This window comes from Toxotes jaculatrix, chromosome 6 (assembly GCF_017976425.1).
Source record: "Toxotes jaculatrix isolate fToxJac2 chromosome 6, fToxJac2.pri, whole genome shotgun sequence".
NCBI classification, from domain to species: domain Eukaryota; kingdom Metazoa; phylum Chordata; class Actinopteri; family Toxotidae; genus Toxotes; species Toxotes jaculatrix.
This window is the reverse complement of record NC_054399.1, coordinates 19,298,804-19,323,920: the sequence shown is the minus strand read 5'-3', so window position 1 is coordinate 19,323,920 and position 25,117 is coordinate 19,298,804. Positions and strand designations below refer to the sequence as shown.

General features: G+C 40.2%; 1 protein-coding gene across 1 annotated transcript in view; it reads left to right on the top strand.

Annotated features, from left to right (window-relative positions):
* Window positions 1–23,482, top strand: part of znhit6 (zinc finger HIT-type containing 6) — a 28,102-nt gene extending 4,620 nt beyond the window's left edge. The window contains exons 5-10 of the mRNA XM_041040227.1: window positions 1,956–2,059; window positions 11,647–11,715; window positions 11,820–11,900; window positions 13,919–13,999; window positions 20,192–20,316; window positions 22,663–23,482. Of these exons, the coding sequence (XP_040896161.1) occupies window positions 1,956–2,059; window positions 11,647–11,715; window positions 11,820–11,900; window positions 13,919–13,999; window positions 20,192–20,316; window positions 22,663–23,171 (969 nt within the window). The 3' untranslated portion in view covers window positions 23,172–23,482. The remainder of the gene's footprint in view (window positions 1–1,955; window positions 2,060–11,646; window positions 11,716–11,819; window positions 11,901–13,918; window positions 14,000–20,191; window positions 20,317–22,662) is intronic.
* Window positions 23,483–25,117: the final 1,635 nt, after the last annotated feature.

Below are 25,117 nucleotides of genomic sequence, written 5' to 3'. Positions count from 1 at the left end.
AAAATTGGTTCTGTGCAACTGCTGTAGAAAACAGTTGATACTGGGTTTTCAGTGAGTAAATCCTATTCAGGAAAAAACTTAAAACTGGTAGGAATCCAATTTTATGTCCTTGAAGAACAAAATAGAAACACCATTAGGTAAGGTTTACTAAAGTAGTTGTTTCATTAAAATAATGAAACGTGTATGTTTCTGATAAGCAGTGTGAATTGTTTTGATATTTAACAACTAAAAACAGATGGACCTCTCTGCATTGTTGTCACTATTGTTCATGTGTAAACGTTATAAAAGGGGTTCATTTCATAACTGGTCAGGCTGTTCAGCCAAGACTGTTCTCCTGAGCACTGAATAATCTTAGCAGCTAATCAGAACGTTAAGACAGGGTCAAATTAAACTGAACCATTTCCACCCTGAGGAAGAACAGACTGACCCAACACTCAACACACCATCTAAAGGGTGGAGCCATTTATCAGACCTCTGCAAATGCTGTGAAGAGTCAAGTTAGGAGTAAAAACAGTCAGTTTTCAATGAAAGTCGAGAATAAGACACGTTTATCAGGCAACTCATTTCCCCATAGACTGAAGTGTAAAGGTGACATTAAGGAGCAGCTTTCTAGTGATCCCGTGGTTTATCATGCGAATGCAGGAATCACCAGTCACAAGATTTCACCCTGCATGTGCCCCATTGTTCATTCTTTTAAAAAATCCTTAAACTTTACATGTTCTGCAAAACGTATGATTTTTTTATTTTTTAAAAAGTTAGTTTTATTAGTATGATATCTGCCTCATCTCCATTATCAGTTCACTTGTGAAAATAGCTGTAAACTAATATATTTAGAAAAACCATAGCAGAAACCAGTATGATCAATCTCATGTTTTCCTCTTTGTGCTTTTATGGCTCCACTTGTATAATTTGTGGCTGTAGTTGTGCAATGCTCAGTGCTGTTGCTCCAAACCACAGACACTCATTTATGGAAGATTTTTGGTGTCCCTGCCAGCTTTCACCTGTACTGTTACTACAACACAACACAGTGATATTTGATGGCTTGGTAGGTTGCATGTTCTTTTATGGGATATTTAGAGGCAGTGACTGCTTCAATGGTCACAAATCAATCAAAAATAATGAGGCTCATTCTCAGCGAGAGATAAAGTCTTGGCACATGACAATTTTTGGGATTCTGTTTTTTTCCTGCAAGTGCAGTAATTTGTTATTAGCTTTGCATAGTTCTAGCTTTTAATAAATCTCCTTTACTGTCTCTTACTACCTGCCAGTCTGACGTCATGAAGAGGCTAAACGAGTGCCAGAAAGGAAAGGCTTGTCCTTTCAAATTTAGATGAGGGCAGTGAGGAGAAGGTCAGGTCATCTTTGGTTTAACTGTTAATGAAACTTGCACAGCCGGATTTGTTGATGCAGAACAGATGTTTGGTATTTAGATCTATTTGTTCTTTGAGAAGATGTCTTCCCCACTGACTTTTCCATTGAACTGAAATGTCAACCAGTCTGTGGTCCCAACAAATCTGTTCAAGGCTAAGAATAGAAGCTTTCAGTTACATCCTGTTTCACCCAATGGTTGTTTTGCTGCTGTGAGATTTTTATTAAAGGTCCGATGGCTGATGTGTTGTACTGGCTATGAATCTTGGTATGTTTTGTGGGATGTTATAAAAATTCTAAATTGTTCTGTATATCTACCAGTACTTTTCCATGGCACTACTATACAAAGAATGAAAATAGTGAAATGGAATTTATTATCATACAAAATATCCACGTTAGAGAAGCTGAAACCAGTAGATGTGTGGCATTTACGTGTATGAGAAAAAATGATTTAAACAATTCATTGATTATCAGAGTTGTTGCTGATTGATTTTCTGTCACTTGACTGTTTAGTGAACCAACTCAAATCAGCTCTAACACTGTACTAGTATACTGTACTGAACTGTCTCTTGCTTTTCCTGGTCCAGGCAAAGAGGCTGGCAGCCAACGCCAGAAAGATGAACATCACACTGAGGTTCCTCCCCACCACCTTCACTAAGAGCAGAGAAAACTCGACCTTCTTCCTTGCAAAGTAAGAATACAGTTACTCAGATACACATTATATATGTTTGCTTTTCCGCAAAGTTTTTTCAATTCACCCAAGATTGTCTATGTTTAGTGACTCAGGCTTATCACTTCCTTTAGTCTCTTAAGCAGTGAGTCCCTCTTCTTCTTTGACACAATTAAATAAGCAGCAATATCTTTATTGAATTAAATAACGCTACAAAAACATCCATAATGAAGTCACGACCATAATGAAATATGTAAATAATTATTCTTTTCTTAAATATCCCACTCTGGTGCTTCCGTATCATAGAAAAGACAAAATATCTTTTAGCACAAACTCAGGTGATACAAATACAATGTCACGGGTGTTTGAATTTCCATCAGAGCAGCACCACTGTTAGTCCAAACACTGTGTGAATGTTTATGATACACTCAGTCACTGTCAAAGACAACACTTTACGCTTTTCTGGTGAAGTTAGGTCTTGCTTAGTCTGCAGCAAGATGAGCTTCTGATTAGTGATGTTTTCCTTAACCACAGGATGGCACTCTTGTTAAGCCCTAACATCAGTTGTATCTAGTGCTGGCTCGCCTCAGGTTGTCTCCAGTCAGTCCTGTGCATGGTGATGACATGGACATCTACCCACGTCTATGAAATATAAATAAGGTCACCTGAGGCAGTTGAGGTATCATCCGTAGGTTAAGTGCGTTTCACATCTTGTAATAATGTTTTATTTTTTTTTTGTCATTCCTTAATAGACTTTTTGAATAGGCATGTTGTTTTATTAAATTTGAAGCACATTAAAAATGAATGTGAACATCATTACACCCAAAATCTGTGGATCTATCCTTTGAGGTTAAGATAAGAGGTTAAGACCGGTGGCCAAACAGATTGAACTGATAGCATGCTTGGTACAGCTATACTACTTGTACACTAGTTTCAGAAGAATCCTTTAGAGGGTGAACACCCAGCTGTTCACTCATCTTAACCTCATCTGTGGTGTGCTGGAATTTAGTTTCATCATTCATAAACATTCTCAATATTTTCATAAGTACTTCTCTAATGTGTGACCTTGTACTGCATCTGAATAGCGATGGTGTCACAAAATGTGAAAATACGCATTGTCTTGTGAGACAGAATAAAAAATAACAGAAAAGACACCTTGGGACCAATAAATTAACTGTGGTAAAAGGTACAAATTTTAGCATTTAGACTACACTGAACACACATAACAGCATACAGTTGGCAGACAAGGTTGATTCCTTGTCATATCTGGCACCTTTTTTCCCTCCTTGGACAACCTTCTGCCACTCATTTTCCCATTTCTTTTGAGGCTGAGCCCTGCTTCTCTAATCCCTCAGTGGAAGAACAGAGGAGGGGAAGAGGTGGGAAAATGGTTATTGAACTGCGTATTAAAGTTTTACTAGTCTAAAATGCTCAGGGACAACACTGGGTGCCAATCAGGATTGCCACTAAAAGAATCCTTTGTCAGTCCCTCCAGCTGGTTTTAGGTTGTTACTTTCCCTTTCACCACCCTCTTTTCCAGCCTTAAAGTCTACCACTGTGTCATGTCTGTCTCTGGTGCTTTGCAGGCAGTGAGTTAAATGTGCACGTCACATCTCAGGATGAGGCAACATGATGTCAGGTTATAGTAGCACACTCTGCCCACCCTCCAACCCCATACTCCCCATTCCCGACTCAACACTTCTCAGATGGTGACAGAAAGCTTTTGTGGGATGAGACCAGTATGTCTGCGACGTTTTAGTTATTTTGTAAAGGTTCAGCATGGGGGAAGTGAGCTAAATTCCCACAACTGCTCCAGCAAAAGACACAAGAGTCTTTATGCTTTTGCTGTGACAGCATCCTTAGAGGAATCATGAGCCAGCTGCACAGTCTTATTTCTTTGTTTAGTCTGGTTAGTCTCACTATGTCTCACTGTGAAGATTATTCAACTAACCGCAACAGTGTACCATTCGCAGACCAGCAAATGGACACAAGGGATGAGATGAAAGGTATACAATAAATTGTGAGCGATCGGGAAAGAAATGTGCTTCAGAATGTACCAAGTACATAATATTTAAAGCAGATGTGTGAGCAGTGTGACTGCAGCTGGTTAGCGACATATTCATGCAACGCACTCGCACTGCCAGAGAAGGATCATTACTGGCAGACAGCTGACTAGAGCACTTTCTTGCCTGGCGATGGTGTGTGCAAGTGTGAATGTATGTGCGTGAGTGTGAGTTTGCGAGCACGTGTCTCTTTGATTAAATGTTTGTATGCAAAATAATGGCTGTGCAGCTACTTTCTTTCCACCTTTTGCCGATGACTAATTTCAAAAACAAGGCATGAACAGTAAAGAGATTGATGAAAAATTACAGGCTTCCTCTCAGTCCAGCCCTTGGAGGGTAAGTATATAATAGCTGGCATTTGGCAGAACTTTGGCAGTAGTTGTGTTAGGGTGGAATTGTGTTTTCTACAGCCTCAGCCTGGCATGGCAGGGCATTTTCCTCATAGACGGCTTGAGTGGACTGGACAACATATTGCAGAGGTAGTTACTGTGGATAATAGCTGAACATATTTCTATAATAACTTGAGATAATTTGTAATATGAGCAGGTGTGGATTTGTGCCATGTATGTCAGTATGTCCCATATATTGGGAATCGGCCTCAATTAACCCAGTTCTTTTGGTTAGAGGAGACTTCATTTTGTTCCCAGATATCGACACGTGTTGAAGAAAAAATAACTGTGACACTGAGTGCTATATCTTAATAATACTTTTTGTAGATGATGTAAATTTATAATCACCCCCAAATAGATTTCCTTGGCTGACTGAATTATGTAAACAGGTCTGTTTGAGACACATGATGCCCTACCTTATGTAGGGTTTTAGCTCGTCAAACCTCCCTGCAGTTATGTTAACATATTCACAATGCAACACGCCATCCATTGCATAAAATTACTGCAGTAGCATGCTAGACTCTGCCTCTTGCCTCTGCTTTTTGTTCAGTCAAAGTAGCCATCTCCTCCTCCATTTTCCTGCATTCAGCTTCTCACAGAGCCACAAAAGAATGAAGAGATTGTCATCCGACTCTTTGCCAGCATCTGCTTGTTCATGCTGCCACTGCTTAGTCTGTAAAAGCCTTTCTTTCTTGCTGTATGCAATTATGTTATCATGCTAAAGGAAAGGGGTATGCTCTCATACTTTTTTTTTTTGTTTTTTTCTACTAGATGGTCGCCTGCTGATTACCTCTACCCAGCTAATCCCTTTCCCCTCTCTATGATGACCATCTTAAACACTTTCACCTTCTGACCTTCCCTCGCAATATGCAAAACTTATCTGCCAACATAAAAGCACAAAGAAATGAATATCTAGATGTAGACCAGTTACTGTGAAAGAGTCATTGTAAACATCTATGCAGGTCTGTGCAAAAAAGAGTGCTATGTGTAACCACAGGTTACACCTCCCAGATCTTAACAATGCTTTGCTTGGACCTGAGCCTCAAGCAAGCCTATTTGACGATCAACTGAAATCACAGTCTTTAAAAAGAAGATTTGAAAGACTGTGCACATCCTCTTACCTACATGCTCGAAAATCATTTTCTGGTCTTAAGTCAGCCATACTTCAGCAGCCCTCCCCAGATTTTTATTACAGCTGCAGTAGCAGGGCAAAGGATGTGGTACATGTTTGTTTTTTGGCAGAGTTTCAGAACTCTCAGTCACATTGATTCCTATCTCATGCATGTGCTCACTGCTAAAAGAACATAGTGAACTTGCCATCATCACCAATACATAACGGTTTGATCTTGTTCCAGTCAGAATACAGCTGATCAGCAGAGTTATCTCCTGCTGCGAAGGTGAAGTGGAAAACATGCCAAAGTGAAAGCTTGCAGTACTAGGACAATGGAGAAGGGTTATAATTTTAATACCTCCATTAGGCCAATTAATGCAATTTTGAAAATGCTGTAATGTAGCAGGGATGTACATCACAGGTTTGTAGAAACCTGAGTAGGGTATGAAATATTGCACTTGATGAATAAATGCAGTAGTGAATTAAAGCAGTCATATTTCACCACAGATTTCATGGCAGGGAAAGACTGTTACTTCACTTTGCGCACTCACATTCACTAAGACTCTTACTTTCCAAAAATGAAGTTGAAATGAAACAATCAGCAGCAGCTTTAGTCAAATGTTTTTTAGACTCCAACAGACAGCCTTCTGGCTGTCATTGGCTTGATTAACCACTGCTGATGCAGAACAGCGTCAGTGCCGGCTGCCATCTGAGGCAAACCTCGCGTCAGAGTGGCAAGCAGCAGTTTCATCAGTGTTGCGAACGCTGTCATCACAATTGGCCACATAACTGTGGACTACGTGCTGCTCTGTGGCTCTGAGCGAAATTCCAAACTGTAAATTAACCGGAGATGTGAGTGTGCTGCATGAGCTACAGAGAATATAAACTTGCTGTGTGTCGTGTTTGGTTGACTGAATTGTAATGATTAGGTTTCCATATGTTGTTCAGAATTAATTATATAGTTTTGTAATTTGGGCAGAAGAAGTTAATGACGTTTGGCCATGAAACCTTTTCCCAATCCAATCCACACTGGTATTTTAGCTCTAGACATGGCTACATTGGCAAAATATATTGACAACTATTGAATGGATTACCTTGGAATCTGGTATAGACATTCATGGTCACCAGAGGATTAATCCTAATAACCTGGGATGTTAGGATAGGCTATAACCTTCTTATAACTTTCCAAACAGGCCAAACTTTCCAATGGTCTAATGTGATTACATTCACATTCACACAGGTACTTAAACCTAGCACATGCTGGTATATTTGTGTTCTGGACTTTTCAGAAAAGCACACCCGTTAGTTAAAACTGCAGCATTTGTCCAAAATCCAGGGTTCAAGACAGAATGTAAAGAAGGAGTCTAAAGATGCAGCTGCCTGTAATCTTTGTGTCCTCTCTCTTTCGTCTATCAATCTCTCAGCCACTCCACACTCTGAGGTTGTGGATCCAGCCGTAGCTTTGGATACTGGATTTATTTGTTGTATTTCTGTAGAAAGGCCCCAAAGCCCTGTCATCTTATTCCACTGACACCCACTTGCCACCCCAATTCTGGCATCTGCTTTTGACGGGCAGATACATGGGACACATGGTTTCATATGTTGCGCCATTTTCGTTGGATCTGTCCAATCCTTAATCCAGCCAGATGGATTTCTGCTCTGACTGCCAGACCACCAGTCAGACTTTTTGCTCTGTTCTGTTGATGGCATAAGCAACTACAATCACTTGATCAACAGAGTGCGTAGATGTTAATGAATTCATCAATCCTCCTCTGAGTCTGCTTTGTGTCTCAGTCTCCGTCATGAATCATGGCAGCCAAAGTTGCATCCTGAAATGCTAAGAGGTCCAGTATGTTTAAAACAAACTAGTTTGTATGATATGTCATCAGAACACATAGAATGTTTTATACCTATTTTAATGACTGAACTTGATGGCAGAACTTGCCACCTGATCCCTCTCTGAGAATTTTTAATTTTGCATTCCTTTGTTGTTTCAGCGCAATGAATAGTACACGATAACTGTTCAGAACAGTCTCTCCTCAAACGCATTCATAGTCATGCACTCAGCTGTGCATGTGAAAAATGACAGAAGTAGCCAGACACCGCCTTTCTTTCATACTCACACACCTTACCAGTCACTGCATGATGTGGGTATGGCTGTCTATCTTAAGTTAAGTGAAAACATGCCTGTTTAAAAAGTTGTTTAAAATGTTTTTCATTAATTACGTGACATTAATTTCATTAATACACTGCACCACCAATTAACTGCTATCAGCTCACAACTGAGCTGCTGACTGCTCATCAGTCTGTAACCGTATGTGTATGTTTGTATATGTGTGAAGGGTTTGTTATTAGGGTTTTCACCTCTGGAGAGGTGAAAACAGTTACAAGTCTGTTCAGGCTTCCTCTGAAGATTTTTTTTTTAATATGAAAGACAAAAATCTGTCCTGAATCATCACTCGCACTTTTGCTGACTTTTCAGTCTCGCTTCAGGACTTGACCTTAAGTGTGTCAGGTTTTTATGAAAGGAGCAGATGAGTGATTTTTAGCTGTTCTTATTGTGTAAATATTGAATAACCTAGTGAGGGAAACAAAATGCGATTGTTCTGCCAATTTAAGAAAGAGGAAACAGAAGCCACTTGGAAAGCAGCAATAGGTGGCCTATGCTACTCAAACTTCTGAAAAATAATTTGAAACCCCAGGGTGTTTTACTCAAGACACAGAGGTTTTAGAATGACAAAATAAACAGAATCTGAATCCGGAGCTCACAATATTACTTCCAGTGCTGATGATAAACTGCCCTGACTACCCTTGGAAAATCTGGACTCTGGGAAATATCCTTCCTCACGAAACACACATACAGATACAGATTGATACCCATTCAACCGATCCCTCATGAACTGAGAGATTTGAAGGAATAAGGTTTTGTCCCTAGTAACAAGAAGTTAATCACTCGTACAGTATTAGTAATGAAACATGTTTACATTTCCCACTCTATTCTGGCCATGTACGAATCCTGTTTTATTTAGTTAGGCTTAGTACTTATGACCCAACAAGCTGTTTGAAGAATAATCCCTGTTGAAGGAAAAATGCCCTTAAAATGCAGGCCATAGCAGATTTCTTTTGGCATGGAATTCTGTTGAGGTTATAAACCTTTCAGCATAATCTGTGTGATTTAAACAGGCTTGTTTTCAGGACTGTTTCTGTGTATTAGGGAGCTGTACTGTACAACTAGCTTTTTACTGTTTACCTCTGCTCTCTCCTAGCATTTAAATACCTTACCCAAGGCCTTTCAGCAGTAACTGCCGAGGGACTAGGGAGCGTATTCTGTTAGTTTTAAGGAGGTTCTGGTATTCATTGCACTCATCCTCTACTGTTGGTGCTTTTGTTTTGACTTTTTATGCCGCTCTCTCTCCTCGTTTTTCCGGACATTGAATGATGGCACTTATCCCAGGTATGCACTGTGGCCTTGCTTGAAATGATTGCATGCATCTTTGGGCAAGCCCCTTCCAATTCCATCGAAAGACATAGTTTCCATTTGCCGTAATGACAGAATAATGGCATCACACCTGGTGCTCCACCCTCATCTGCTTGCATGTACAAACACACACATACACCTTCACATATATGCAAATACACATACACTGACGCACCGAAGAGGAAACTCAGCCAGAACTAAGCAAACACATAAATTCCTCTGACTAAGGGGTTAGAGGTGTTAGGTACCTCCTACAGTTACGTAGGGAATCCCCTTCCAGACCCTTGTCTACATCCCCAAGCAGTGCCTGCTGCTGCCTTCACTACCTACAGCTTCACCCCTTCACCCTCTTCTTACAACCAGGTGGAAACTCATAACCACCTTTCACTGGGTGTTCTCCCAGTTCTGCACATACTTCCCCACTTTAGAACTTGTCCTACCCATCCTGATTCTGTTTTCAAGGAAAGAAAAACAGGGTCCCTGTTGTATAATGGTGCCACCTGAATCAACAAAACAACACCAGCTCTACTCCATGTGTCAAAAGACACGTTTTATTTCTCAGAATATGTTCTTTACATCTTTCCTTTGCTTTATTTGACCAGTATTTGCTGTGCTAGTCCATTGTAGCTTGAACCTGTTAATACAAAAAGGCACTGTTAGCTCAAACGTGACCCAAGCAAAAGCAGAAAATATATCAAACATTGAACTACTCTTTTCTATAATAGAGAGTGAAACATATATTATTAAGCACTTGCTGTAGTCCTGCAAGTACGTATATGGACACTAATACACAGACTTGATGCAAAATACGTATTTCATCTTAGATCCAAATTATTCTCACCTCAGAATCCTTTGACATGACTCCATCTGAGCCTCGATGTAGCTGCATTACATTATGACTTGTCCAGCAGTGCGGGTGGCCAACACTTTGACCCATAGTAAAACAGAGATATAAAGATATAGAGATGTAAAATAGAGACTTAGTGACTCTATTGACTTGAAGGTCCACCTCTAGAACTTTTACACTTGCACTAACAGTAACTTATTGTACTAATTAATTAATTAATTATTTTTTTTCTCTGAACTGCCAAAAACTAGACAACATTTTCTCAGAGGCTAAGGCAACCTCTTTATTTTTAATTTTTTTTTGCCTGATTAAAAAAACAAAGATATTTCATTGTCAATTACATAAAACAGAAGAAGCTCTCCACAGCTGAGAGGCTGGATACAGATCATTTTTGCATAAAAGTATCACAATAGGGGTTTTGTTTATTGACTAACTAATGAACTGATCTATCATTAAACTGCACATATGTCAACATAGTAAACATTACTGAATTGTCGCATATTAACGTGATTGCACTGTAGCTGCAGAATTCTCCTCTCATTTCAAAGGGAAAGCATTTTTTCCTGCAGATAGCTGTGCCGAGCTTTGTTTTTAGATCTAAAAGGACACAAAACTTTTATATTAAAGATGTCAAAAGAAACCTCCAAGTTGTGCTCTAAATCTCTCTTGGTGAGTACTAAAGCCCTAATAACAAGGTTTCTTACATGTACCTTACAATTAAGCGCTGCGTCTTTCAGAGTCTATGTTTCATCTTCATTCCTCAGATCCATCAAGGCCTCCATCCTCCTACTCTGATGGAGAAGAGGTGGATGAATCAGCTCCACCCTATATATGGCAAATGCTGTGGTCTTGGTCAAAACACGTCCTTGTAGTTATGTTCAGCACTCAGTATGTGGGGTAGATGACTCTGGAAGAAGGGAGTTTCTGGTGCCTTGTCAGAAGGCTATGCTCTAATTCATGGGGGCATCAACAAGTTTACGTTTACTGTGTTTCATTTGGGTTTATCTACAAAGAGTTATCCCTCTCTGTAAAGTCAGATTTAATCAAACATGATAAATAGTTGTAAAACGAGCCTTAGTTCAAATGTGAGCGACAGTATTCAGCAGGTTACTGGTAATTACTTCAACTCTTGAATGATTAAAAAGGGTGGAATTACAACTTGTTATTCATATCTCCCAAACGGCTTGATATTAGTACATTTTGTTGGCTATTTCTGCATCATGGTGACAGTAGAAGATATGAGCACAGCAGCTGTTAGCGGGATAAATGTTTGGTTGTAGAGCACGCCCAGCAACCCAGAAAACCCAACCACGCTTTATAGTTACTGCCCCAAAGCATTACCCCAGAAGAGGTGATCATTATGTGATATCCACCAGCTGGTGTCCTAGTATTGAGTGTATATGTCATGGTGTCCATGGCAACTCTGGTTTATTCATTCACACGCACGCACACACACACACACACACACACACACACACACACACACACACAGTCACACAGATGGACAAGATCTTGGAAGCAGCCAGGCGTATTGTCTTGGACAGATTAAGACTGAATCCATTTTATGCTCTGAATTTAAACAAGGGCATTTGTGTTTGACTGAAGCGGATACTGTGAGAGCACTGGTGACCTCATCTGTCTTTGCTGAAGAACAGACATCAAACACTACTGTTTTTAAAGATGCTGAAATTAAAAATGAGTTTCTCTTTGTCTCATTCAGGGAAAAACAGTTCATGTGGCACCTGAAGCTCATCTTTCCTCAGAGCAGCACAGAGTTCAGTCAGAGGAGGTGAGTTACAAAACAGTGTTCAGTTTCCTGAATAATATACTTATCAAAGTTTCTGTGTTTTAACACACATTTGCTTTTTTCCTCCACAATCTCTTTCGTTTCAGGGTGTCTGACAGGCAAACCTTGAAGCAGGTCTTGACCTCTTACATCCACCCCTCAGAATCCGACCCTGTGACACGACAAAAGTGAGCTTTGTCCCATTAATATTTTCCATGTAATATTTTTGTTCTGATTGTATGTCTGGACCAACTCATTCGACTTTTTCACTCGTCACATTCTTGTGTAATACTGTAGGATTATTAGTAATGTAATGAGGTTACAAAACCCTTACAAACAGCAGGGAGCTCTGGCGTGCATTGCTTATGGTTAGCTGATACCTGATACACTTAATAAGGGTGATGTTGGTGTTGATACGGATTCATTGATGTGTTGCAGTCAGTGGTAGAAATTCAACTACTCAGTTGTTTCAGTTTCTGGACTCATGAACAGAAACAGAAAACTTAACAATGTGATAATAGACCTAGAAATCAACACTAGTTTGATATATGGCTTGAAAGACCTCTCACTTCAAGGATAATGACTGCTGCTCAGCTCGTTGTTTTCTCTTGAAAAGTTGGCAACCACGCTCAAACAAATCTCTTGTTCATTACAACTGGGAAAGTGAGCGGAGAAAACAAAGCTAATTGAATTTCTCACTGTAATTGCTGTTGAAATGCAGCTGTAGTGATAGTCATTTTTCAAACAAAAATGCCAAACATTCTCACAAGTTGGAATTTTCTGTTTTTCTTTGTCATATATAACAGCGGGTTGAATATTTTAAGGTTTTAGACCATTAGTCAGACAAAATAAGCTAACTGAGGACATTACTGTGGCCTCTGACAAACTGTGAATGCCATTTTTCACTATTTTAAAACATTTCTTAGACTAAGTAATCAATTAGTTGCAGCCCTTGTTAAAAATATCAGCCATTTGTAGCCTTGACTGCAGATTTGGGTTTGATGACCTGTAGCGGGTCCTCTGTCGCCTGCACGGCAGACCAGAGCTCCTGTAATTGAGTTTGGCAGCAGTGTGTTTAGGGATTATGCCTCAGTTACAGACTAAGTGCAAATCAGTCTGCATGTACCAGAGGCCCGAGTACGAAGGAAACGATCAAGACACAAAAAATAGCTCGAAACAGATTCGTGTTTGCTAAGTATTTTATTTTGAAGACTCCTTTTCTCTCCACCACAAATTTCAAATCTATTTTCTATTTAAAATTGAAATTAGCTGTAGAGTGTGACCTTGTGTGATGAATTTAGCTCGTTATTATTCTGCGCCCACTCACGTTTTCACAATTGTGCTCAACTTGAATGTACGTGTTTCCCATAGAGGAGATGAATAGGTTGAGTGGCTGATTTTAATAGGTTTAATTTATTTCAGTGCAACTGGGGAGAAAATTCAGTTAGTGAACGTGTCATTTTCTATCCCGATCTTTCATTTCAAGCAGCTCAATCCAATTTCACTCACACTGGATCCGGATGGGGTCCCCTCATTTTCTAATTCCCACAATCTTACTTTCCTACATTTATCTTTGTAATTTTGCTCTTGCTTCACTTTCTTTTTCATTTCCCAGGCTCTTGTTTCTCCCAACATGAACTTCAGTCTTTAAACAAGGCAGCCTCTTTGATTGCAGAACACTCAGTGTTTCTAATCTGAACCTCTCAGAGATCTGACTCCTCTGACCTAAGCTTTGTTCTGATAACAGTCAGCAGTGAGTGGGCTACTGTAAAACCAACAGCAAAAGCATATTGTAGACTGGTGTACCTCTTTAAACAGACACCTGACCTGGCCCAGAGCCAGCCATTTAGACACAGCCTGTGCTTAGTCTAGATTCAAGTGAGTGGAGGTTAACTCTCCTTGGCCCATTGGCTGGCTGTTTACAGTGGGCTCAGGTGCCCTGACTGTCAGTCGCATGGGTGATTGTCCCTTACACAAGATACTTCAGTCAGAGCCTGTACATATATCAGTCAGCATGCCAGACAGGCGTACATTTAGGTCCTGCCTACATTTAGGTACACTCAATGAGCTCTTTGTGTTGTGACCTTTACCTTGGCCACCTTAAAAAAAAACTCTGCACAGTCAATGTACCCATGTCTTTTATTTGTGTCTCTGTGGTGAGGCTGGGTGTGAGTCTCTAACCCCCTGTGATGAATTTTTGTTTCAGGTTGAAGATGTATGTGCAAGCCCCATCTGATCATGTGAAAGTCTTCATGAAGGCAGAGGGGAGAAAGGCTAACTCTGTGAGGTGAGATTTACACTTCACATGATGAATAATGTGATTTTTTTTTTCTTTTTTTGGTTGACATAGGAGATATTTTAAGGTTTTACTTAATCATTTAAGCCGCATTGTCAAAACAGAGATCATAATCTGCTTCAGCTGAACAAAGTGTTTTGTTTTTTTTTTACAGTTAAAACAAGGGGCCTCTCCAATCATGAGGCCTTCTTTTTTAGGGTATGTTTGTGTTTATTTTGTAGTACAACATTAAGGGAAGCAAGAAACTCAGGCAGAGTGAGGCGGTACATTGTCATTACATGGTATGTGTCTACAACCACTCAACCACCTGAGTTCTTCCTCATCGGGTTTCTGTATCATACCTGACGTGGTTGCTCATACAGTGCAATCCCGTCACTACTCAGGCATCCTGTCCGTGTGGCCGCTCTGGCCATTCGATTAGGCTTGTCAGTCATGACTGATTCATTTAGTGTGTATGAAATCAACAGGCCGACAGGTTTTCTATAAATATGGCGTCGCTGACTTAGAAATTCTGGTGAAACTACGCAGACTTTCGTCAGTAAGGTCTTAAGGGGTTTCCAACACTGAGAAATGACACTGACCATGAAAGTCTCCCTGATTTTTATCTTTGTCTTCCGCCCCTGCTTTTTTTTTTCCCACATTCCCACTTACTCATTTTCTGTTTCCATAATTTTGGTCCTGTCCCGCCCTATTGTCTCTCTTTTTTCTTTTTTTTTTCATGAGGATCTCATGAAGGGTTCGTGACAATGGTGTTGAGAGGACCCATTTGCCTCGCCTACTTTCGAATTCTTTGGCTGTTCTCCATTTCCACTTAGTCATGGAGTGAATGATGATCCTTGGTACTCATAATCATTACCCCCCTGGCCAGCATGAAACGTCATGAAACCTCCCATCCCATCCTTCATCCTTGTAACACACACATGCTCCTTTTGTTTTGCCAGTGGGCCGGGCCGCACAAACTGTCTAAGCAGATAAATTATATTTTATGGCAACATATAGAGAGGAATTATTGAAAGATGAGTGTAGAGATGTGACAGCTCAGGGCGAGAGCCAAGATTTAGCATGAGCTGTCAGGCTGTGGCTTTTAACCCTTTTATGAATTTAATGAAAGTTGAAATGCTTTGAGATGTTGCATGATCTCTGATGCCACACACCTTTACAATGTCAGCTTTGTGATTACATGATAATGACATTGTCATAAATCACAAGGCCCACGAGGTAATACAGTTCCTGCAAATTTATATGTACATATAAATATATATATATTTAAATTTGTACCATCTAAACCAGCTTATTAAAAAAGTAAATGAGTAAAATAATGCTAAAGATAATAAGCCTGATTCGTAAACAAACATCAGGTATTTGTTGCTTAACACAAGTGTTATTTACTTTCACATTAAAACCTTCAGCTTGGTTTTAAACATTTACAGGTAAACTTAATTAAAGTTTGTGATTAATCACCTTTTCCATCTAGCTCTAGTTACTCCTTCATGTTTGTTTATGGATGCAGACTTTATTACACTCCACACACCACACAAACACGGCACACCTGTGCCCTTTCATAATGTTATATAAACGTGAGCCGGAGGACAGGGATTGGGCATTTGCAACGTGAAGATCCCCCCTCCTCCATCACAGGTGGTAGTGACAGGTATGCTGTATAGGATTGGCCGTGTGCACAGTTGTGCACAGTGCTCGTAAGAGGAACTCAGAGCTAAATATGTATCTGCTTTTGTGTAGTTGAGTGTAAAGAATGCACCTTTAGTGACATTAGCTTTCTTTTAACAGTGTTACCCTGCAGTGCTGCACTTTCATAAAGAGTGTACTTAATTGCTGCTGTGTGCGTCTCCACTTACCTGAGCGCTTTCATCACAAAGCCCCTTGGCTCTAAAACCACATGTTAATTTTAAACTAATAGCAATGACAAAGATGATGATGATGCAGTTTTGCTGAGGGCTTTCGTAATAACATTAAAATGGAAATATTGATCTCGCACAGCATAGTTGTGCTGCAAATTCACATTCAGTCGCCTATACAGGGTATGCAAGCAAAGTCATCCGACCTGGAAAACGGGGTGAGGGGGGCTGGTGTCATGAAATCGTCGTATCAAGGTGACTTTTCCTGGAAGATTTTTAATAAATGAGTCACAGCAGTTGTTGAATGGCAGCAATTAACCTGACACAGTCACAGTCATAAAACAGACAAGTGGAGAAGGCATGTTTTGACTGTGTCTTGTCAAGTTGGTGGTAATGAGTAATTCAGTGGCATAAATCTCACTTTCTATCCCACTTTCTATCCCAGTAACCTTTTCCTGTCATAACTTAATAGCTTTTATTATGGGTCTGCCTAAGGAGGGTCCATTAGGTTCGTAATTCACTTCTTAGTACGTGTTTATTATCAACACTGTATTGAGGGTAGATGAATGGAAGTAGGACAAAATTAGGATAATATGCTTGGCCAAGGGAGAATTACCTTACATTAACTGGTACAGTTGCATAACAGGACCATGGCCAAAGTATAGGTCTAATGAGAAGAGGGGCCCCTCCAGATTGAGGTCACATGGTATTTTAAGGGTCCCAAACAGGGTCAAAACATTGCAAACACAAAGGGGCCTCCACTTTTTGAACATTTCAGTCTTAAAGGTAAACCCTTAATTTTGCACTGTATCATTAATGTTATGAAGTCAGGGATAACAGTAGTCATGGTTACTCAGAGGCCATTCACCAAGTCTAACAAAAAGGGTATGACTGCATTATTTGTTGTTGCATGTCTACGGGAATATCAGCTCAGTCAAATAAAGGAGCTCTTGTGCTAGACCAAACATAAATATGTGACCAGTCAACATCCTCTTACTGGAAAGAAGACTGACTTCGCATCAAGGGAACCATTCACACCCTTCTGGATGTTTGTGTTATTTTTTTAATGTTTATTTTTATTCATTCCACCTCTGAGATCCAGAGGATGCCCTCTCCCCCTTTCCCTTACCTCTTCTTTTCCTCTCACCGCAGTGTTGACGTGTCAGAAGTAGAGATGCTGGTTTTACATTTGCAGCTGAAAAAGGAAACCTCTGTGTGTGCATTCTGTTTTTTTTTTACCACTGTTTGGACCCATTAGACACTGATGTTTCTGTCCTTCACATGCAGCACTCTCTTTCACATATTTGTGGCAAACCCTCTCCTTAGCCTTCCTGAGCCTGTCGATCTGCTCTCCCTCAGCTTCCCCTAAAGCAATGTTGGAGTTTGTTTCTGTGCAGCAGATGCTTCCTCAGGTCTCCTGCAATGCTGGACTGGTTTTGGGTATTGTTACTAAAATAGCAAGGCATGAATAGCAGCAGGTAATATTGCATAATTGTTCGGTATCACGGTTACATTGTGGTAAGATTTCTGCCCGTATAAATTTGTGGTTGTCCTTGTTCCAGGCAGCCTCAGATGAATGTTGAGATTATGGGTCAGGATATTTGCAAAACAAACTAGTTCATAAAAAGTGTCCTCAGACCACATCTAAAGGCCTGTGTTTATACATGTTCTGAACTGCCTAGTTTGAAGGCAGGATGAAAAGCATGCGGTCATAGAGTGGACAAAATGCACTAACGTGTCAAATGTGGGAGATAATGCCACAAACTTCCTAACAGTCTCTCCCAGCCCTAAAATATTCTGTGCACAAATACACCTCCATGCACGACAGAAGCAGCCATAATACACTATTGTCTTTTTGCAATCTTGTGACAGGCAAATTCTCTAATACCCAATTAATTTTGACATGCCCCTTAATTTGCTGTGCTATTTTGGTAGACCATTTTTGTTCATGTCATTCCCGCTCCACAGCAGAGCTCTTACCTCTGTGGAACTGCCAGAACAACATGGAGGGAAGCCTAACACCAGAACAGTTACTGTGACCAAAATGTGAAGTTAGGTTTGCGTCGTTTGGTTCTTGTGGCTAGTGAAGTGGCTCAACAAAGGCGAATGCTGTGTATTTACATGACCATTAGCAACGAAGTGCGCTGGCAGTGATACATTTTCAAGAGAATGGGTTGAACAAAAATAGCATGTTACATCATAATAATCACCATCATCACATTTGAAAACCATAATTAAATATTTAAAAAAATTCTATTGTCTGAATCCAATATAATGAAATCCAATAAAATAAAGCCAAAATATTGTGTTTACGGCAGCCAACGGCTCCAGTGGCCACAAGTGGGGAGTGCTCATAATGAAGTGCAATGGCAGTGGAACATTTTATGTAAAGTTACTCTTTCTGTAGTCCACGATGTGCAATAATTTATGTTTGGCTCAAAGATTCCAGAGGTAGTCACATTCTCACATTACATAGTTTTGGTTTTTATACATTCCAACTTTGGCATAAGCTGAATATCTTTCACAATGTGATTTTTTTATTTTTTTTTAGCGTTTTCAATATTTATAAAAGAGGTCCTAATCTTTCCTAATAATGCAGATACATAACATAGAGGACATAGTATTGGCAACAAAGAAAAACAGACATAAAGCAAGAACCCAAGCAAGAAAACATGTTAAAGTCAGAGTCAGTTTCACAAAATAATGCAGGTATCAACTACATTGATAACAAGATTAACCCAAGAGTTCAACATTATTATTGTTATCGCAATAATGTCTATTTAGTATCAAAATATTTTCAGTGTGTCCTTACCACAGCTATCTCTCCACTGATGGGAGCCGCAGTGAAGGGGAAAACAATAGGAACCTCCCTGAAGAGAACATCAGTCTTGTCCTCTGTTCTGTTCATTCACTAGAACACTATATAGAGACCAGATGTGTGCGTGTTCTTGGCTGAGCCATCCGGCCGTGTTTCTAGAAATGGCCAGAGCTTTAACAATCCCATCAACACCACAGGGAGCTCCAGTCTGCTCTGCCATCTACCCTTCTTTCTCTGTTGTTTACTCACACGTATGTTTTAGTTTAGCTTGTATATTCACATAAATAAGAAACATCCGTGAACATGCATTTATTACAAGTTAGACATAAAAACAAATGAAATGGAAACAGCATTTGTCGGGTACTCACATTTCACATGGATGCCGTCCTTGTAGATTTCCTGTTTTTTCTTGCTGCAGTGTTTTCTTTTATTACGTATCAGCTTTACAAACAGATTTCACTGATTACCCTTTGACCCTATTTCTGGCACCTTCTCATTCTACCCTACAATCCATGTGCCAGATATTGTTGCATTCTTTACATAGTCCATTTCTACTCTTCTGATGTGGAGTTCTGTCAGAAAGACTAGGCAAGCGTTTGTTGTACTGTGGTAAGACATTTCCTGTGTGTTGAGACCCACAAACTATCACTTCTTTCCTTTATCCTGTCCTACAGGAGGTGCCAACACATACAGCCGTTTATTTGTGGGATCATGTGAAATGATCTTTAGTCCACCTAAGACAAACTCTTCCAGGAGGGAGGGATTCGTGGAAGCTGGCCTTAAAGCGAAGACCTGTAAATGTCACATTATAGCGGAGGGCTTTGATTGGCTTGGAGAGTGGGTGTCTACTCGGGTGGTTCTCAGTCTGCTTGTGCTTTTAGCAAAACAAACAATGGCTCAATAATCTTCAGTCTGACGGGTTTGACGTCTGGTACGGATGGTGCCAGTTACCGTGTATACCCAAAATATATGATGCTTTGCATTTTGGCGATGACAGCCTAAGCTGGATGGTTCTGTATCAGCTGAGTGTAGAGGCAACCCATGTCTCCCAAGAATCCAGTTAACTATTTAGTGATTTATGACCATCCCTAATCCTTGACAGGACTACTTAGAGACAAGACTAGACTGATGTCATTTCATACAAAGAGCTAAAGGAGGGGTAAGACAGCAGCCTCATGTGCTTGTGAGTGTTGATTCTTGGTAAAGTCAGTTTCCATCTCTTGAGACGAACACCAAGCAGGTTCTTAACTTTGCCAAGCCATGAGTCAAATCTGTATCAATCCTCACAAGATTTTCAGCCATTAATGTGCCACAGGCGCCTGGAAATGAAAAGCTCCAGTTGCCATTTAAAGAGTTTCAGCAACAGCGGCCATTGTTTGCTCTGTCTTCATTGCTACCTAGCACATAAAAACTTGAAATTACCTACAGTGAGCCCAGTATCACATAGTTTACTTTGTATGCTGTTAATAACCTCTTGCCTTTTTTTTGCCTCAATTTTATCTGAAATAGATACCATGAGTTGGACATGCTGAAGAGCCTAAGGGACAACCTAAGTTACAAAACACTGATTGAATATCCTGTGCTGCACGTTGTATGCAGAGAACATTGGAAGGAATATCCACTGAAAGGACCAGGTAAAAAAAAACTAAACAAAACATCTTTATCTAGTTTTATATGTCATGAATTTTCTAAGTTCTGCTAATTTCTGCCTAACCCACCAATGCTTTATTTACAAAAACATCATTTCTTCATCTCCGCATTCGGCATGATGCTTCCCTTTTCACTTTTCACCAATGCTTTCTCCAACTAAACACAAGTGTGGATACATTACATGAGTCAAAATTCTACGTAGCCCCAAAACACCAACCCCTTTCCACTCCCTCAATTCCAACAGCATTGTATCATGTCCTGGTTTCTCCAGCTGAGACTTTAAGTCTCCCTGTTCCCCTATTTTTCACTATGGCAACATGCTACCCCAACGGAAATGAGTGTGTTCTGCACAGCATCATGCACACCAAGTTAACCTCAACAGCAACCATGGCCAAAAAAGGATCAAACATGGCTTAATGTTGAACACTGACTTCATGAGTTGTGAAATGACAGAAGATGAGAAAACGGGAGATCGGCCTGTTCTTTTTCTCACCTGTTTTGTCAGTCGCTTCCATTGTCAGATGTTTAGATCATGAAAAAAAGCATACAACAATTTCTTTGGACTCTGGCGTGCACAGTGTGGTCAAACAGTGCCTGTGTCAGTATGGTTAGTATGGTCACAAAAGACCACACTAACCCACTATCATTACAATGTCAGAGCCAGACGGGCTGAATGACGAATAAGGTAATTTTAGTCTGTGTGTGTGTGTGTGTGTGTGTGTGTGTTTTCAGTGATAAGGCCTTGGTGCCACACTGTTTTGCTATAATGTTAGCCATAGAAACGTCCTGATAATTGCATATGCCATGGCCCGGGAAGCTGGGCAGGAAGTGATAACAAGCAATCGGACACCGTGGCAGCAGCATATTCTGTGGGGATAAAGTAATGTTGAGGGTCTAGCAGGCTCCTTACCAGCAGCATGCAGCTGGTCAGCGTTCTGGTTCAAACTACATTCAGCCAGTCAAAGCTGACTCTTGATTCATGGCCTTCATGGCCTTGTTGACCCTTAGCCTGCACTTCTGTGATAACATTTTTACCTTGTTATTATTTTCGCCAGATTGTTAAATGATATTTTAATGTCAGGCTTCCAAATGTAGCTGCCCCTTTGTAGGTTCTCCAGAGGGAGACAGAGAGAGAGAACATGTTGAAGTAAGAAGGTAAGAACAAAATGTAAAGATAAAGTTAGCACCATTAACAAAAATCACATCACTCTGAGACCTTTTCATTGCAAATTGCAGATTGCAATTCAAACGTTTGAAAAGGGTAAAATCTTCCAACTGTGAGAGACGTTGGACCACAATCCCCAACAAACTAGTGCTTGGAGCAAAAGAAGCCTTCTCCAGTATGAGGGCAGTTGAGAAAATTTCTATACAGGTAAAGATATCTTGGCTTCTGAAGCGAGAAGACAAATGTTTAAATAACAGATAACTTTGTGTTGGCCATATATAAGGTTGGGTGGGGTAATGAATTAAGTGCTTTTGCTAATATGGGAGGAGACGTATCCCATAGCATGAAACCTCATTCATTCTACTCAGAGAATAGATAGCACAAGAAACCTAAAGATTTATTGACAGGCCTTTCACTCAACAACTTAACCTAAGTTTGTGATAGGCTTTAACGCTAAGAAATGTTGGTTTACATCAGTCATGTAAGATAACATTAGATTAAAGCAGGTCTTCAGTAATGTATGTGAACGTACCTCAAATCTTTATGGTCAAAGTGATGTAGGGGCCTTTAAATTCTTTAAGTAACGGCCTGTGCCACAGACAAATAGTTAATGGCAGGCAGGCATAGCTTTTTAATTGCATCTCATGTTACAGCACAATGGAGAAAAGCTGAGTTATATTAATCTTTCGCCCTATAGCCTCAGCTGGATAACCATTTTTTAGGATGCTGGCAAAAAGTGTTGGCCAAAGCGTCTGAGGTTTGAAGTGAATTTTACGCAGATGGGTTCATGCACATCATTGCATGTGTTTTATGATTCAACAGACTGTGGGGACATTATGGTGAGGAATAATTGCTTTTAATTCACAATTATCCTTTTACAGTCATTTATTCTACAGCCTTTCTTTCACACATATCCACTTTACTTTATTGCATAACTAACTGCTTGGCATGCTGCCAAATCCTGGAACCCAGCATGCAGCCAAAACATAATGTCATCATTCCCAAACTGTCTGTACTCACTCTCTCTTTCTTACTATTTCTGTTTAAGCATTTTTATGGAGACTATGACTGTTTACTTGTGTATAAGTTTGAATATGTAAGAATTTTACTGTTGAAATATCCATGTTTAATCATGTCATACCACCGATGGGTCGTATTGTTTCAGCTGAGCCTTCATCAGCCCAGAGTAGTTTTTCAACAAAGAAGCGTGAAGGGGTGGACCAAGAGAAGGAAGAGGTGACCCAAGTTTCACCATCTGTTCAAGGGTCTCGCACCACAGGAGGGACCAGCATCTGGACGGGAACCCCAGAGACAAGCCCTGAAACTGAACCTCCACAGGAGAAAAGGGCCAAGAGAGAACCAGCAGAGATAGAAGAGGGAGAGATCGTTGACAGTAGTGGAGAAGATAAAGAAGAGGGAGAAGGAAATGCTGAAGAAAATACCCGATGTGATAAAAGCTGTGGTCACGCCAAGAGCCCTGCTAATGACATGCAGGTGGTTAAATATGAGCGAGGACACAGTGTGGACATTAATGTTGATGATGGCATTAATAAACACAGTGACAGCAGCAGGGATCAGTGTATAAATGAGGGCGTTGCTGGTTCCACTGATGATAATTCAGCTGTCATGGAGCGTGCTGAGGTCAGCATGACTAAGGAGGATGCTGTGGAATAGTTGGGGCCTGTTCACACCCATCACTGTCAAGATGAGAATGAATCAGCTAAACCGGCTGACAGCTGTGGATTGGAATGATAATACCCAAATGTTCAGGATGAAATGAATGAGGAGGCAGACATATCTGACAGGAAGTCATCAGTCAAGTGGCAGAATACAGGATTTTCAGTCTTTTTATACAGATTGTTGAACAGTGGTCTACCAGATGTATCATGTATACAGAGAATCATTTTTGTGTTAATGTTTATAATTTAGGTTTAGCTTGTCTGTCTGGAAGCATACTTTCTTAAATAAAAATGTTTTTTTGGAAATCTGTTTGGAAATTTTGAAAAATGCTTTTGTACTGTTGCACATCGGTGGTGGATGCTGCCACTAGAATCATACCATACAAAGCTGTACTTAACAAAACTCATTCTATACCTCAGAAACAGCTGGTTGACTGTCTTCATCACCAACTATCAGCTCATGCTCTAAAAATCCTATCTGAAGTTCCATTTATTAGCTGTTGTGGCTTTCAGTCATCTTCACCAGACCCCATCTGTTCATTAAGATCGTATGATCGAAAACTCCCGAACACATAATAAATGGAGCTTGAGGTGAGATTTGTTTTGTCAAGTCCTCTTCCCAAGGTTAATAGTGTGCCAATTAAGACGTTCCTAAAATGCTTAGAAAAAAAGGAAATTTGAACAAAGACAATTCAGTGACTACTGAGCAAACTCCTTCTGCTTATGAAGAAAATGTGATGTGATCGGAAGCTCCAGAACTAATAAAGCTAGCTAATAAAGACCTAATAAATTACCTTGAGGTGAGATTGGTTTGCCAGTAACGAGCTCAATAGTTCCAAGTCTTAGCATATTACACTCAGAAGTGCCTATCTTTGTGTGTAACACTCATGAGGTAATGTGTCCCTTTGTTGATTAGTTTTAATTGAAATCAAAGGGCAGCCAGCCCCACACTGGCTCACAGCCACCTTTGAATCTCAGCAAGTTTCACCTCTCTGTCAAGTTTCTGTAAGACCATTAGTCTCATTTTTCCATCAGCTAATAAAAGTTAATGTTGACATGCTCGTTTTTCTGACACCTCTGGGGTGTCTCCTTGTGTGAATGTTTTTACGCATGTGGTGCCTCTACATGCCGTCTTCTTACCTAATGTTAGTTTATTACGACAACATGGTGCCAGTAATAACTGACAGTATGGTCCACTGGTGCGGCCTGTGTTATGTGTTTTTATAACCCTTGCTAACCTCTTTTGGACGTTAACCCCTATGGACGGGCTGTCTTTGATGTGTGGACTGTGATGACGCATTTTCCACCCCTCTGCAGTCAGGGGCAATGATCTCACATCTGACTGCGCATCTGTCTGTGAGGGAGGATGCAGAGACCCTAACTCATGAAGCTACAGCCAGGAGCCTGTTAGCTTAGCATAAACACTGGAAACAGGAAAATAGCTTGTACGTTTTTTGTTAAAGGTACATCCTTGTCTAACTCTATGCAAAGAAAGTAGCATTCTCAAAATGCTAAATTATTCCTTTTAAAAGTAGGTGCTGTATCTTCCAGCCAGGCCATTATTGTGCTATGTTAGGCCATCTCATCACACCTACACTATTGCTGTTCCAGTAGTGAGCATTTTATTGATTACTTATAGAATCTTACAATTAAACCCATTGTCCAGTATGAAAAATATAAAGGATTTTAATATGTGGTACCTTTTTCACTGTTTAGAAACAGATGTAACATCACCAAGACGATGAGAGTACGGAGTAGTAACTTCTGGTGCCTATACATCTGTTCCTTCTTTTGTCCTGGCTTTGCCTGGGTTTAATTACCACCCGTTTTATTTTAGCAGTTCTCTTAATTTTCTATCTCAATAAAGTTACTCAATGTGACCACACGAAAGCTGTGCTTTTGTTTCTGTTTGCTGTTAAAAGTAAATCTGAGCTGTTTTTA